Below are 17,024 nucleotides of genomic sequence, written 5' to 3'. Positions count from 1 at the left end.
TAAGTTTGAGACTGTTTCTCAGTATATTTCCTTGGATTCAGTAGTATTTTGCCCTCTGACCAGGGATAACTGAGCCTACTCACACTTTCCAAGGGCTTCGACACAATGGCTGCCTAACATAGCTGGTATAATCAGCTGGTTATATCGCGGAGTCAGAGGACCTGATGAGTTCTGATTCAACCCCTTTCAAATCCAGGGACGCTTTACCACTTAGATACATCCTCAGCTCTTTGAGCCAGTCTCTCTTAAATTGCTGAGGCTGGCTCTCAGCTTGGGATTCTCCTGCCTCAACTTCCAGGTCGCTATGATTACAGGCAGGTGCCAATAAGCTTGGCTAGATTTGATTTGGATATTTAATGTCATTGCATTTATTTTTTCTTCTTCAAAATGGAAAAAAATGGACTAACGATCCCAGGTCTTCAAACTGATTTTATTTAAAAAAAATAAAAAATAACTTCTTGCTGAAGATACCTAGAGCTAGGCTTTCAGTGTCTCTTCTCCCAAGAGGTAACAAAAGGAGCTGGCAATGCAGCAGCTCAGGAAGGCAGAAGCCTTCATGTTTTTCCAAGGTGGTGAACTATGCCTCCTCCCCAGAGAAAAACCTAACCCCAGGTCTTAGTGGCAAGAACTCCCTGTAGCTAATCAGAAAGGACTATATGTAGGAGTCCAAATGTAACCACTTAGCATTTGAGGGTTTTGTTATTTCTTGTGGTGCCAGGGATGGAACTCAGGGCTTCATGTACTCTAGACAAATGCTCCACTGAGCTCCACCCCCAGCTCTCACTCAGCTTCTTTAGTGGAGAATAAAGCTAGACCCCTTTGGATCTTAGGATAATGGGACAGATCTGATTATGCCTGCATCTGAGTGAGGTATGGGAAAACAGAGGCTGGGGGTAGGAGGGTAGAGCAGGAAAGGGCCATAACTTCACTTTATTTGTACTTCCTCTTACACAAAACCATCAAAACAGGAATAGAGAAGGCAGGGAAGAGCTGAAAATTTGTTTAATCCACATGTTCTCAGGGCTATTCCACGAAGCTCTTGAAGCCGAATGCTTGTTGATGTAACTTCAGATCCAGCACTACTAATTTCACACACCCTGGTCTGACGTCTTCACAGATTGGTGACTTGGGCTCTGCAATTTTTAATCCCTTGCCCACCTTGATATAAAGTAGGTAAACAAATGGAAATGCTCCTCTGATGGACAAAGAATTCGTAGATGTACTGCACCCACAGATGTACGGCACCTTCTGTGCTATAGGAGAACCCAGAGCTGCTTCCAAGGCTCTAGACTCTTGCACACAGGGCTAGAGGCCAATAGTATATGAGCGACCTGTGGGGTTGTGAATAGCAGAACAGACTGGTGCTGTCACAGCCCACTCATACCACACCTTCTTGGAATTGCTGCATCTCCAGAAACGCACACAGATGGTCTGGCCTTCACGCACCGTAATGGGCTGCTGTAAGAAGAAAGAAAAGAAGGTTCAGGGTAGAGCTAATGAATTTTAAGTGGCAATGTATCAGGGTAGGTGTGGTAAATGACACAGTAAGCCATTCCAATCCTCATAAAACTTATTTGAAATCTATCAGAATACAGAACAATTGAACATTGAATAAACAATTACCAGTGGAGATATTGAATAAATAAAGGTTGGATGAGTGCTGTGAATGTGTACAGGGTGCCAGAAAGCATCTATGAAAGAATGCTACTGGGCACAGTGGTATACAATGTACACCTGTAAGGCTCAGAAGGCTGAGATAGGATAGCAAGTTCAAGGCCAGCCTGGGCAATTTAGTGAGACTCTGTCTAAAAATAAAAAGGGCAGGGGACATAGCTCAGCAATAGAGTGCCCCTGGGTTCAATCCCCAGTACTTAAAAAAAAAAAAAAAAAAAAAGGGGGGGGTGGTAATAACCTAGGAGGCCAGGGAGTTTTATCTGACACATGAAATATTCAAGTAGATCTGAAAGATGGGTGAAAAGATGAGCAAGGCAAAGAAAAGAGATGTGAAAACCTGTACATAGGGCTGAGGCAGTGGAAGCCAGGGAACAGCAGCTGAAAAGGTAGCCAAAAACTAAATCATACCAACTCTTACAAGCAGTTTCAGATTCTGACCTTTATCCTATAGGGCAGTAAAAAGGCATTTAAGTGTTTTAAACAGGAGAACAATAAAATCAGATTTGAGTTTTTAAAACATGACTCTTGCTTTAAGGTAGAGAATAAAAGAGAAGCCAGAGTAGATGCGGGAAGGCCAGGTTGAAGGGTACTGCAGATAACCCTACGAGGACCTACGAGGACCAGAACAACACAACATAGGTCATAGCAAATATCATCCTGAGAAAAGGAAAGAAGCAAGCACCAATGGCAGAAATTACTCCTTAACCTAGTCTCCCCCCTCCCCAAATGCCTCCCAGGACTGGGAATTAAACCTAGCGAACTCTACCACTGAGTTAATATCCCCAGCCTCCCAGCCTCTTTTTTTTTTTTTTTTTTAAAGAGGGTTTCACTAAGATGCCAAGACTGTCTTGAACTTGCAGTCCTCCAGCCTCAGCACCCCGAGTTACTAGGATTACAGGTATGCCCCACTATACGTGGCCCTACAAAGTTTTAACAGCAATTCCTACCTTAATGGGGAATAGGATGGGAAACCACGAGAACATCCCAGGAGAGTGAGTCTCTGGACGAATACCTGTGCCAACAAAATAAAGAAAACAATTGATATATACATGACTATGCCTTTTGCTGAAGTTGAAAAGTGTCTCTTCTATGATCATGGAAACAAGTAATCAAAGATTTCCACTGACTCTGGGGATTACTATGAATCTAAATGAGACATGTAGGGCTGGGGATGTGGCTCAAACGGTAGCGCGCTCGCCTGGCATGCATGCGGCCCGGGTTCGATCCTCAGCACCACAAACAAAGATGTTGTGTCCGCCGAAAATTAAAAAATAAATATTAAAAAATTCTCTCTCTCTCACTCTAAAAAAAAGAGACATGTACACAAACTCCCCAGACAGCACAACCTAATACCCTAGTCCCCAGACACTCACTCAGAGTGATGTCCTGATAAAGCACAGTCTCAAAGTAGCCTGCAAACCCATGTAGCACAGTGTTCACTTCCACAGGAAACTCCAAGGTACAGTAACGGTTGTTGTCAATCATAGGATCTGATAGGAAAGATTATGGGGGTGATGAGGAGTCAGAAGTCCTGGAAAACTTGGACTAAAGCATGAGAAGACCCAGAAGGGAAACCTAGATAGGGCAGACTTAAGAGAGCAAGTGGAGAAAGCAGGAGGGTGGGTGAGCTAACCATGCAGGAACCTACCTCTGTTGGGATGGCTGAAGGTGAAACAGGGCTGGGGCGCAGACAGCTGGTGAAAGTTGTGCAGCCGTACCACATAAGGCATCTCAAACTGGGCCTGTCCCAAGTGAGAGAGAGAAAGCAAGAGCTGGAGAAGACAAGAGACCCCTACTTCCCTGGGGAAAAAGGCTAAAGACCCAGGGACACAGAAAAAGATAAGTTTTACTTCAACCACTTTCCTCCATCCCCAACTTCTCTTTCATCACTTCATCTTTTCCATTGGAAGAAAACAGTACTAAAGAGTATCACTTCCAGAAGAGAATAGTTTTTTACCTCGGGGTCACGGTCCTTTTCCCGACAGGCTCGGACTTCATTGTACAGCTTGGAGGAGGAGATGGGAGCCAAAAAAGAGGTGTACTCCCCAGGGATGCTCACACCATCATCTGCACAGCAGGAAGGTCAAAGTAGGTAAATGGTATATATCTACACTAATCAAAGGTTCAAACTTCCCACATCAAAACTCATAGAAGGGTGCCATTGCCATGACAGGAAGACAGCTTGATACTGTCACATTCACAGACTGGCCTATTCCTAACTTATCATCATGAGGGATTCTATTTCTAGGTTAATTCATAGAGTCACAGATTAAAATTGAAGAAACCTAAGATACAGTCATGCATTAATAACAAGTTCTGAGATGTACTACTGGGTGATTTTTGTCATTGTGTGAATGTGATAGAGCGTACTTACACAAACTAAGATGGCTATGAAATCACTAGGTGACATAATCTTATGAGACTACCTCATCTATGCAATCCTTGTTGATGGAAACATTATGTGATACATGACTATATTTTTAGGTTGTGGTTGTGAACTTTTGGGGAGTCACAAAGTTCCACAAAAATTCCTGATGATGGGCTGAGGTAGAGTGCTTGCCTCACATGCACGAGGACCTGGGTTCAATCCCCAGCACCACAAAAACAAACAACAACAACAACAAAAATTCCTGATGAAATCAAGCCCAATGTACATATTATACCATATCTCAAAGGAGTCCATTGACCTCAGGTAAAGAATCTCTACTCTATAGTCTACTACTCTTATTTTACAAATCTCTCAGAGAGATGATTTTATTTGCTAAGGGCACATAGGCAGTGAGTAGTAGCTCACTCATATGGATCAAATCATGATTTGATCCAAGTCCAACCACCTTCCCCTAAATTCTGCAATGTTCTCCAGGTTGCTGCCCCACCCACCATCAAACACCTCATACAACCCAATTTGGAGGCACCTTTCAGAAAGTGCTGTGCTCCATCCAGGCACTCAGGTGACAGTTCATTGTCAGCAAAGGAACCCAGAAGCTCACTGACAATGATGTCTGCTTTCTCTGGAGCCACCCATTCCCGCATGTCTGATGAGACTACTGTCACTTGGCTTCCCCATTCTTCAAACTGCCAGTTCTCTAGCCTGAAACAAGAGATGATGCCAGTGATGATAGTTCTTACGGAAACCTGCCAACAGGAACAAACTTCCCAGCAAGCAGGATGCTACTCACGTCACCACAGCATTTGGGTTCTTCTCCACAGCGTACAGCTTTATCCGCCGGTCAGCCTGCTTGGCTGCCCGCAGGGAAGCATTCACCAGGGGACCCCGGCCTGCTCCCAGCACCATTAGAACCCTAAGGAAGGAGAAGAGTCAAGCAGATTTGGCATATAGAGAAAAGGCGCGAAAGAACCTGGGACTGCAGGGAGAACACTCACTGGACGTTGGTATCCTTCTCCTCTTCCAGTACTCGGTCTAGCAGACATTTATAGATGGCCTGGGAGAAGAAGAGAAGACCTCATGGCTATAATCCCATCCTCACCGAGGTCATCCAGGCCCTGTGCTTTCCAACCTGGGCCCACACTGTACCTGCTGGTACTGGGAGTATTTGATAGGATCCTTTTCAAATACTTCATATGTCTGAGATTCTAGATTATCCATTAGTGGCTGACAAATGAGAGGAAAAAGACAAAGTAAGTTAGCCAGTTTCTGGCAAGATGATGCACCCAAACATCAAAAACTTCCCATTGTCTCATGAGTTTTGGTAGGATTTGGAGGTATCTAGTATTAAGATATTTTCTACCCCACCACCTGCCTGTCAATGCATCTCAAACCCACCTGGAGTGGGGACTGCAGATAGTCTTCATAGCCCTTGGCAAAGAGTTCATAGGCATTGGGTGGAGGGCGGTTCTGGCTTAAGTATTCCAAGTACTGGAGGTAAGAGCAAAACTCCTTCTCTGAGTGGTGGTTGGTGCCTGTGATGATGAACTGCACCTCCAACTATGAGAGAAGTCAGATCATTAGATACAGCCATCAAACCAAGATTCTGGGATATTGTGGTTTATGGCCAAAGAGCCCTATTATGAAATAAGGACAGACCAACAGTCCTCAAATATCTGCCCTAATACCAACAAAAGAAGCAAAATCATCAATAAAATTACAAAGCCATTTTATAGTATATTAAGTATCATACTGGCTCAAAGGGCCACATGGATCCTTGCTGTGTAACTTCCTAAATGAAAATTTCTGCAAAGTTCTCATGAGGTCTTGCTCCTTTTGAAAAGTTTCTGGGGTTCTTACTGACATTTGTCCTTTTTTTTTTTTTTCTTAACTGAAATTATTCTCCAGAAACCAGAGAAGAAAACAGCCCCATAGGGGTTGGGGGAGAGGGAAAGCAGCGTACATATATAGTCAAGCTAGACCACCTCTAGATCTGTTTCACCCACCTTGAGGAGCCGGAATATCAACCTCTGGTGCACCTTAGAAAGAACAGGAAATCCCTTCTTGTTGGTCAGGAAAATGCTAGTAGGGAGAATGGCTGCTTTGATGGGCTCCCCAAGCCAGCGATCAATGACATGATTAGAGGGCAGGTCAGCCCCAATTTCAAGAGCTACACAAGGGAAGAAAGAGACCTATCAACCACTGCCAGTCAAAAGCCTTTCCTTGCTCCTTTGTACAGGATTTGTTTCCTTTTCACAAGTACAAGGCAGATTGAGGCACAGGGAAAGTAATCAAAATGCTCAGTATACATGATAATGTTGACTTTTATTCTCAGGAGGTCATACCATCCCAGGATCCTTATGGACTTACCTACTGCAATCCTCTTGCTATAGTCACATAAAGTCCGGAAGTTGTGCCACCTGTCCAGAGTCAAATACAGAAAAATACTATCAAATGCATATGGCCTACCGATCACCATAGCTCAAGGAGAACTCTTATTAGTTCCACCCCGTACTTCCTCTCATCCTGTACTTTGCCCTGATACAGCAGCAAAGGAGACATACCACATCCAAGTCTTCTCCTCTCCACTGTACTCTTCTGTGTGTGTAGTTGGTGCATTCTCAATTATATCATCTCTCAGGTCCTCTGGTGCCACCAAGGGTACCCGCATCCAGAACTGCACATGAACAGGTAGCCTTTTAGAACTTTGTTTTGAATTAATCATGTCCAGAAAGTTTCCCCCAATTAAAAAGATTCAGATTGCAAATTAATCCCCTTGTAAGCCTTTCCCAATTTATGATTATGTCTGTATCTTGTACATATATTAAAATATTTAGTTGTAGATAGACACAATACCTTTATTTTGGTTAGTTTTTTTTTTTTAATGTGGTGCTGGGGATCAAACCCAATGCCTTGTGCATGCTAGGCAAGCGTTCTACCTCTGTGCCACAACTCCAGCCTGTATCTTGTACATATTCTTTTTTTTTTCTTCAATATTTCTTAGCTGTTGATAGACTTTAATTTATTTATTTATTTTATATGTGGTGCTGAGAATCGAACCCAGTGCCTCACACTTGCTAGGCAAGTGCGCTACCACTGAGCCACAGCCCCCGTATTCTTATATGTACAAAAATCTGCCTTGTCTTTTATTTATGGAAATGATTAACTATAGGCTTCTATATTATTTTAAGGACTGGAGATCAAATCTAGGGCCTTGCAAATGCTAGGCAAGCAGCTGACCACTAAGCTACACCCCCGGCCCTATATATTCTTTGATAGGGGTTAGGGAGAGCAACTGACATTTCAAATCTGCCCAGTACACCACTGAACAGCTGGGCACTGGAAGGTACTTAGTACAGCCTGACTGGCATGATATGAAGCAAGAAAAGAGCCCCACAGCCATACCATGGAGGAATGGTGGCCAGTGTGGATGTGGTTGGTCAAAACTCTGGCCAGGTTTGTATTATCTTCCTGATTAAGGGGCAGCAGGAAAGCTGGAAGACCCAGATATGCCCCAAAATTCAGCTCCTGTAACATAGCCTAGAATGGAGATCAAGAGTAAAAGGTTAAGAGATAACAACCAAATAGTTTTTATTGTACTGTATCTGTTGATTTACCTTGATATGCCAGGCTATGGGGTGAGGGATTACTCTCCCTTCCCAGCTTCATGAGAGACCTACTAATCTTTAGAAAGATTCTGTGGAGAGTTCAAAAGTCTTACCGCCTCAGAGTTCCTGCGGATCTTCTCCACTTTGGAGTCTGGATGAATCCATGGGGAAAGCTTTCCCACAATTAGCGTATTCCAGTCTGCACTCCCCCATCCAAGAAAGACAAAGACTAAATAAGGTTCAGCACTTTTTCAATTTCTAGTTCTTAGCAGGGAACAGAGTAGAGATGAGAGAGTTTTGCTATCATAGATATGGGATAGCCTGATGCAGAATAGGGAACTAAGGCTTTTAGCAAGCAGACAAGGAGAAAACAAGAGTTCTCTATATCCCAGGACTAACCAATATATCCAAGTCAGAAAAGGAAGAGTCTGAGGGCCCTGATAAAGCATAAGTTGTCACTGCCTCTAATAATTAAAGGACATAGGGGATGGTCCCTACCCCTTCCTGACAGCAGTAGGTCTGATCGTGTCTGGGGGCCAGGCCGATTCTTAGCAGGTTCCTGAGTGAACTCCCTCTTGAAACGCGGGTGGAAGACAGGCATGCAGAGGAAATCAAACCTACAACCACGACAGACCCAGAATCATCATGTAATGTGAACAGCAGTGCCCAGAGATCCAAGTAACTGGGTTTAGACTATCATGCTTTTGCACAGCCTTTGCAGCTGCCATCATTCACCCCTCTGGGTTGCTGAGTTCAGCCCACCTTGGGGCTGCATTGTGCCTCAACTTTCCCAGAAACACAAACAAGGAAAAGATGAATAAGAAGAAAAGATGGAAATCTACGCAAAGCAGCATTCTTTCTTTCCTGATGTCACTGGCCTTCCAGGACTATCACGTTCAGATTTGCCCCAGTACTGCCCATGCCTCCCCACTAAAGATTAACCTCTTCTCTCCCTTACCCCTAACACTTCCTCCCACTCCCAAACAATAATCTCAACCTCCCTAGATTGACTGTGCGCCCTTTTTGAGTTTCCCCAACAACTCCCCCGACTTTTGGATTCAGTGACCCTCCACCCCATAAGTTTCTTTCCTCGCGTTCCTGGGGTCGAGGATTCTCCCCTCAAGTAGTAATGGTTTCTCATGCCCTCATCCCCGATAGAGTCTGCCCTCCTCAGTCCCCGAGTTCGGACCCCGCATTCCACTCGGAGGTCCGGCCCTCACCCCTGCTTGGCCACAGCCCCCAATGTGTCAGCTATTTCGGGGACGCAATTCAGGTCCCTCCCGCTGGACACGCGGCTCCCACCAGCACCACCGACCGCCATCGCCGCCATCTTTTCCCTCGCGCTGTCCACGCCGGGATTCCTTGATACTAGTAGCCAATCACAAAGCGGAAAAAGGTCCCCAGGAGGCGGGACGAGTCGCCTTAACAACCAGAGCGTCGTCCACGGCTCCCGAGCAGGAGGCGGAGGGGTGGAGGGGACGGCTCCTCCCGCCAATCCGCGGGCTGCACAGTGACGTGCGGCGTGGCTCCCGTAGATCCACCAATCTCAGCTTCTCGTGGGTGACGAGCTCCAGTCTCCCAGAATGCCTCATGTATCCGTAGAACCCCACTATGAGACTACACGTCCCATGAAACCCTGCAGTGTAAGCTTGAAGTGTCATCACTGAGCCTAGCGCGGTTGTCTCGGGGCCAGTGGCGCAATGGATAACGCGTCTGACTACGGATCAGAAGATTCCAGGTTCGACTCCTGGCTGGCTCGTTGGGACTGGTACTCCTTTATTGCAACCCTATGCACCCGTTCTTTCTCTTTTATCATTCCTTCATTATCTTCTTACGCTCTGATTTTCATGTCTCAAATTGGTGAGCTCTCCCTGGCACTTCTTTCAAAGGTGTTTCTTGTATCATTACTTAAGTCCATCTGAACACAGAAAACGAGTTTAGTGGCTGGAACAATTAAATTAGAATTTGCACCTTTAATGTGCTTCATTTTAAAACAGACTGCGGTAAATTAGCCACTAATTCCTAGTGATTCTCTGTCTCGAACACAAGATGTAAATAAATACCTAAACACACAACACACGCGCACGCATACACACACACACACACACACTTACACTTCAAGATAAAGAAAGGGAATCCATGGCAAAGGATTACAGTGCACAAGATTTGTGGAACTACCTGGAGGGGACTCGGGTTTTTTTCCATGTGAATAGCTGCTAGAGACACAGAAAAGGAGGAAAAGAATGAATCTAGGAAAGACCTAGAGAGGATAATGGAGCACCTGAAGGCAGGGAGCCCCACAGGTGTTGAGGGCCCGTAGTGGGGGTTGCAGAGGAGAATACGTACAGGAGTCCCTACACAGGAATTGCTGATAGAATTCAGGGGCTGGCTAGCGGGGAGCCCAGAGAAAGAAGTCAGGGGGATGCCCAGGTTTCTGCACAGTAACACAGGCAAGAAACTAGAGTACTGTTTTAGGGAGAATCAGGGTTTGGGTTTGGATATGCTGAATTGAACGTCTAGGGGGCGCTGTGTAATACAGAGTTGCATGAACAGTGATCTGAATCAGACAAGATTTGGAAGTCTTCAGAGGAAAAGCAGTTTGAAGCCATAAGAGTGGATGATCATCGTGGCCCCGGAGGGGGAGGGGGGCGGGAACAGAGCCCTGTGAAACACAGAAAGGGTGTGGAAAGGATATGCTTTGAGGATATCTATGTAAGTGCCCCAAGAGGATGAAAGTTAGAAAACCAAATAACTAAATGTACTACAAAGGGGTTGGAGGTGCTTTTGTCCCATTTTAAAATTATTATTATATTGTTGTTACCATATCTTTTTCTGCTCCAGGATTCCATGAAGGATACTATGTTACATTTAGTTGTCATGTCTCCTTAGGCTTCTATTGGCTTTGACAATTTCTCAGCTGTCCCTTTTTTTTGATGATAGTTTTGATGTGTACTGGTGAGGTATATTGTAAGATGCCCCTCTTTCGTAGTTTATTTTATGTTTTTCTCATGATTAGACTGGGGTTGTCTGTTTTTAGGAAGGAAGATCAGATAGGTAAAGTGCCATTTTCATTACATCATATCAAAGTACTTGGATAGTAATCACCATGATTTATGACTTGTTGAGGGCCACAGCCCAGTCCGGATGATGCATGGCATCTTGCCAGAAGGGAGTGGTTGAGAGGTGAAGCCAGCGAGCCATTGAGATGTTGATGGTTATGTTAAGCTGTGTATTAAATTATATATAGACCCCTGCTGTCTGCCTTGGGCTCCCCCTACTGCCTGCTACTTTGGAGTTCTCGCACGGATTCCTGGGGAGTTCACCTTGGTTGGTGAAGTTCCCGTGGAGGGAGTTCTGGTTGGTGTGTGGTGTTCCTGGAAGGGCCTCCTGGGTGGCGTTTTGGGGAGTTCGGAAATAAAGTTTGTTCCTGCTTGAGTGGCTTGGTTATTTGTGCCCAGCCAGACTCTGACAATTACTGTTGATGTTAACTTTTATCACCTGGCAGAAGTAGAGTTTGTCAGCTTTCTCCACTGCAAAGTGATTCTCTCCTTCCCACTTGCCTAACCCCAACTTTCCATACTGTAGTCTTTGGAAGGAAGTTACTATGTATGTCCCATATCTAAGGAAAGGGGAGTTATGTTCCTCTCCTTTAGGGTGGAGTGTCTACAGAATATATTTGGAATTCTTTCCTGAAGGTCTTTCCAGTAGGTAGTTGCCCACAGGAAGTGGATGAGTGCTCTGTGGACGTGTTAACAAGTCAAAAGGAGTTGATGAGGAGGCTTGCTGCATGTTTGCCAGAGTTTTGCCCAACCCAATTCTACATTCATAGAAGACTTATTACATGTTGTTTCTTCTTCAGATGCTAATTATCTGGGTTGTGGACCATCTGTGCTTCTGGCAGCTCACTTCTGATGTCAAACTGGTGGCTCTGTTGGTTGTTAGTACCCATTCCTGTGAGAGGAAAAGAAGGAAATCTATGAAACAGTTATGTCAGTTTTTCTACCAGTTAAAATAATTTTCAAAAGGATTTGTCTTAAAAAAAGAAAGAGCCAGGCTGGGGCTGTAGCTCAGTGGCAGAGTGCTTGCCTAAAGCATGTGTGAGCCATTGGGTTCAATCCTCAGCATCACAAAAAAAATAAACAAAATAAAGGCATTCTGCCCATCTACAAAAAAAAAAAAAAAGTTTAACTGACAAAGTAAGTTTACATGGGCTGAATTTCATTTGTCTGTGTTGTCTTTGTTTTTTCATTCAAAATGGCCTCAGCCATGTGGCAAGCATCATGCTGAACAGTTCACAGTAATTCCAAACCACATTACTCCCATTCTTTGCTACAGAGCTTTCGTAAGCTATTAAAAAAAAAAAAAAGTATGTAAGTGTGGGTTTGCCTATCTGAGCTGTAGAGAAGCAAGAAGGGAAAGACCGAAAAAGAAACAGAATCTCTTATAGGACTTGGCTGCATGTACTAGGCTTTAAGTCAAAGTTGGTGACATTGATCTTATGCTCTGCTTCCGTCTGCTCTGCCCTCCACACTGAACTCTGAAGCATGTGAATTACTGTTGTAAAATGTAGGCCTTTGCTGGGATGAAGATTCACACAGAGGGCAAATGCTTTGGTTACTTTTTCCAGTAGGAGCCAGTGACCAACAGGCCAGACAGCATTAGAGATTTTTTGGAAGGGAAGGAGTACTTTATTCTCAGACAATTCTCCCACCAAGCCCGCCAGTATTCCTTGCCTTCACGCCCAGTTCTATCTGATCCCCATTTTTTGGGTCTTTGTGTAAATACCCCCAGTCCATTGTAAAGCCTCTTTTCATCTTTTGTTGTGCTCACCTTCTCTCTCAGTACTTGCCTCTCCACCAGACCCACCTCTGTTCACCTAGCTCACCTCAGTGCCTGTCCAGCCCCCCACACTCTTCCACAACACAGTAACAGCAGGTTTGACCCTCCTACTGCTCCAAATTGCTTCTTCACAATCAAAGCTGTCCTCTAGCTACAAAGTGGCAGAGTTACTGAGGCAAAATAATCTGTGCCAATTTGCATTTTCTTCCTTGTCATCTCTATTATATGGTATTTATCTGTCAAAATGAATAGAAAAAGCAGGCACTGTTCTGAACATAGAAAAAGATGGAAAACTACCCAATTTATTTATGAAACCAGAACATTCCTAATATCAAAACCTATCAGAATAGCACCCCAAAAAAGCTATTGGCCAGTCTCACTTATGGATATAAATGTAAAAATCCTAAAATATTTAGAATTAATACAAAATTTAATAATGTATTAACATAATAATTATATAACACGACCAATTAGGATTTACCCCAGGACTTAATGCAGGTTAGGTGTAAAGAAATTTATATAATGGGACAAAAATAAACAAGGCAAGTATGGTGGTGCACATCTGTAATCCAAGCTACTCGGAGGCTGAGGAGATAGGAAGATTATGAGTTTGAGACCAGCCTTAGCAACTTAGTGAGACTCTATTTCAAATAAAAAATAAAAGGGTTTGGGAATGTAATTCAATGATAGTGTGTCCTTCAATCACCAGTACTACCAAAAAAAAAAAAATTGATCCTTTTTAATAGCCAAAGAATAAAGCATATTAAGTCAGTTTTATTTTCTAAAAACATTCTTTTAAAAAATATATTCTTTAGTTGCCAATGGATTTTTTACTTTATTTCTTTATTTATATGTGGTGCTAAGGATCAAACCCAGGGCCTCACACATGCCAGGCAAGCGCTCTACTACTAAGCCACAATCCCAGTCCTATAAACATTCTTAATAGTCTGAATATTTGAATATTCTTCATATATACATATATCTATATAAACTCAACAACTCAGGTAAAGATGAAATAAGAATGTCTAGTCTCATAACTAAATAATCTTACTATTCTGAAAAGTTCAATACAATGAGACTGGAAATAGAAAAAAGAAGTTATAAATTTTGGAATGGGAGAAGTAAATTTATCATTGTTTGCAGATGATATGATTGAATGTATAGAAAAATCTGTGAGAATCAATTTTTAAGTGATGAGAATAATACAATGCAGAGAGGTCAGGTGATGCAGACAAATGTGAATCTGTAGCCTTCTTATATACCAAGAAAAACTTAGAAGACATAATTAATAAAAATATCCAGAATGGGAATGTAGCTCAGTGGTAAAGCATTTGCCCAGCATGTGTAAGGCCCCAGGTTTGAACCCCAGCAATGTAAAATAAATAAATGAAATGATCCCAGTAACATCTTAGCTAGGGGTATTGCCTGTGGAGTGGATGAGTTTAAAGCCTTGTTCATCCATGTACTAACCAAGTGAATGTAGCCTCTGGCTTCACTTTCCTCATTCATAAAATAGGAATGTAAATAGTAATTCTTATCTCAAAAAAATTGTTATAAAGATGAAATTATTAATATAGTGAAGTTTTTAGATTCTACTCTGCACATGGTAAACTTTCAATATACGTTAGCTATTGTTACTAGGATTTTCCCTATCCACAATGATAAAAGTAACATCAAGATGAAATACTTAGTTGTAACTTTCTGAAAAAAATGTTAGGAACCTATATAAGCAAAATTACAAAATTTTGCTGAAAGATATAATAGAAGTCTGAAAAAATGGAGAAATAAACCTTATTCTTAGAAAAAAAATGAATCCTATAAAGATGTCAGTGCTTACTGAAGTAATTTCTCACTTTTACAACATTCAATCATGATTTTAATGGAATCTTTTGTTACTTGATAAAAATAATTTTACTCTTCATCTGCAATAAAATCAGACAAGAAAAGCAAAGAAATCTCAAAAAGAGAGAGGGAAATCTCAAATTTTTAGCTCTTTACCTCAAACACTGTGAAACAAATAATATACAAACAAATAAACAGTTACTGTAGTTGGTAAAAAATAGAATAAAAGAGCCAAACTTATCTCAAAAAAAAAAAAAATTTAAAAAAGACTGGGGATGTAGCTCAGTGGTAAACGCACCTAAGTTCAATTCCCTAGCACACACACAAACACACAGAAAGCCATTAAATGACAAAGATTACAAATTGTACAAGCAGAATTACCTCAACTATGGAAAAAAATCATCTTTTCTCTCAATTTTCAATATTGAGCATGATAAAATATTATAGACAGCATTTTTAAAGTATGTATTACACTTATGCTCTCTTTTTTGGCAGTACTAGGCATGAAACCCAGAGCCTCATATATGCTACGCAAATGCGCTCTACCACTGAACTACATCCCAAGTCCTTTTTTCTGTTGTTCTTTTTAGTCAAGTCCTTTTTAAAATTTGCTTTTGAGTCAAGATCTCACTACTCACTAAGTTGCCCAGACTGACTTCGAACTTGGGATTTTCCTGCATGAGTGGGTGAGTGGCTAGAATTACAGGCATGCACTATTGTGCTGTTTCTTTCTAGTTTACATCCCTTCTTTCAAAGGTCTACCCAATGCCCTTCTCTATAGGCTTCTGTAGCTGTCCAAGCTTCAGCAGTTACTCTCATATCATAGCAATAATATGGTAGTCCTCCTAGCCAGATTAATATTTATTAAGCTCTACTCATACAAGAACTTTAAACATATTATCTCAATCCTCAAGATTAAATTGTGAAGTAGGAATTATAAATATACTCATTTTGTAGACGAGAAAAATGAAGTGTGTCTTGAACAAATTAATGCTTCAATTAAATGGAAGACCATAATAAGAAATCTGGTTCTTCTGATTCTCAGAGAATTTATTTTTCTTTTATGATAGCATTTGCCAATGTGGTCCAAGGACCAAAATATGCATTAATACCTCCTATGTGAATATATGAGGCAAGATTCTCTTTATTTGCTTCTGCCTAAGCTGCATATCTCCACAAAGAGAAGCAGATATGAGAATCTAGCTGCTTCTATTAAGGCAGATATCAAAGAGATTTGCTAAAATATGAAACAATTCCACTCTCTTCTCTCTCTCTTTTGGAAAATTGTTATTTTTATTAAAATGTGTTATTTATGTTAGCATGCAATGGACTTTTTTTTTAAGAGAGAGGGAGACAGAGAATTTTTTAATATTTATTTTTTATTTTTTGGTGGACAAAACATCTTTATTTTATTTTTATGTGGTGCTGAGGATCAAACCCAGCGCCCTGTGCATGTCAGGCGAGCACGCTACCACTTGAGCCACATCCCCAGCCCCAACATGCAATGGACTTTTAAAAACAAATGAAATTTTTTTTTTTTAACCAGGGATTGAACTCACAGGCACTGACTACCAAGCCAAATTACCAGCCCTATTTTGTATTTTATTTAGAGACAGAGTCTCACCAAGTTGCTTAGTGTTTCACTGTTGCTGAGGTTGACTTTGAACACAGGATCCTCCTGTCTCAGCCTCCCGAGCTGCTGGGGTTATAGGCATGCGCCACTGCACCCTGCTAATGAATAAATATTTTAAGTATTCTAGCTTTAATTTTTAATGTAGGAAATATCTATAGATAAAACTTATAAAAACAAAAGCTCTTGGGAGGCTGGGGCTCAGAGGTAGCACACATGCTCGGCAGGTATGAGGCATTGGGTTCTATTCTCAGTACCACATACAAATAAAATAAATAAAGGGCTATCAACAACTAAAAAAAAAAAAAAAAAGCTCTCTCTCTTTTTTTTTAACTGATAAAATTTTTTATTTCACTTTTGAGTTTTTACATTTTTTCCTGATTATTCTGTGTAAGGTGAAACTAGAACTGTTTAAAAGACATACACAAATCTAGTACATCAATAACCGGGGATTTTTCTTTTTTGCTATACTATTTTCACAACCACAGGTGTGCTTGCTAGGCAATATAACCATCACAGAAGCAAACATTAGGCAGAATACTGGTAAGGAAAACAAAGCAGAGAGCTACCAGATATACAGACAGCTTGGTTCCACATTCTCTACTGCATTTTCAAGTGCCAAGTATTAACTGCACATTTTTGTTCAGCTAGAAAGAAAAGGATTTTATTTTTAGTTTTTTTTTTTTTTTTTGGTTTGTTTTAAATCAGTGCATGAATTTTTCTTTTCTCATTTTAGCAGATGGACAAACAGATGAACTCTACAGCTATATGGAATGTTAAGGGTAAGGGGTGATACTGTGAGACTGATAGGCCTGGCTATTCTAGATTCTCTCCTTTGCAGTCAACTTCCAGGCATTATAGGGTCTTGTGTAGACATGTCTGATAACTGAGCTGGATGAGTACACTTTGGAGATCTGGTGATAGGCACTAACAAGCATTATCAGGGTTCGTTGTAATAAAGGGATAAATCATTAAAAAATACTTTTTTGATTCAGATTGTGGTATAACTGAAGAGCAACAATTGTGCTGAGAACTGGAGGAAGAC

At 41.8% G+C, this 17,024-nt stretch overlaps 1 protein-coding gene and 1 non-coding gene across 3 annotated transcripts; one reads left to right on the top strand and one right to left on the bottom strand.

Annotated features, from left to right (window-relative positions):
- Nucleotides 1–902: 902 nt before the first annotated feature.
- On the bottom strand, nucleotides 903–9,084 carry Prmt5 (protein arginine methyltransferase 5). Of its 2 annotated transcripts, XM_015492813.2 has the most exons (17): nucleotides 8,889–9,084; nucleotides 8,167–8,285; nucleotides 7,782–7,867; nucleotides 7,466–7,600; nucleotides 6,625–6,737; nucleotides 6,431–6,480; nucleotides 6,067–6,230; nucleotides 5,459–5,620; nucleotides 5,210–5,287; nucleotides 5,059–5,117; nucleotides 4,854–4,976; nucleotides 4,590–4,765; nucleotides 3,632–3,741; nucleotides 3,323–3,416; nucleotides 3,048–3,164; nucleotides 2,622–2,686; nucleotides 903–1,458 (listed from the first exon to the last, which is right to left on the bottom strand). In XM_015492813.2, the coding sequence occupies exons 1-17, from the start codon at nucleotides 8,996–8,998 to the stop codon at nucleotides 1,306–1,308; spliced, it is 1,914 nt and encodes a 637-aa protein (XP_015348299.1). In that variant the 5' UTR covers nucleotides 8,999–9,084; the 3' UTR covers nucleotides 903–1,305. The 2 variants fall into 2 exon arrangements, with proteins under 2 accessions (XP_015348299.1, XP_015348305.1); XM_015492819.2 differs by lacking the exon at nucleotides 8,167–8,285 and having other exon boundaries at nucleotides 8,889–9,032.
- A 270-nt stretch (nucleotides 9,085–9,354) lies between these two features.
- On the top strand, nucleotides 9,355–9,427 carry Trnar-acg. Its single transcript has one exon. It is a non-coding gene; the product is annotated as a tRNA-Arg (tRNA).
- Nucleotides 9,428–17,024: the final 7,597 nt, after the last annotated feature.

The sequence above is a fragment of the Marmota marmota genome, unplaced genomic scaffold (genome assembly GCF_001458135.2).
Source record: "Marmota marmota marmota unplaced genomic scaffold, marMar, whole genome shotgun sequence".
NCBI lineage: Eukaryota > Metazoa > Chordata > Mammalia > Rodentia > Sciuridae > Marmota > Marmota marmota.
The sequence above is the reverse complement of the archived record's forward strand: the minus strand, read 5'-3'. Positions and strand labels throughout refer to the sequence as shown.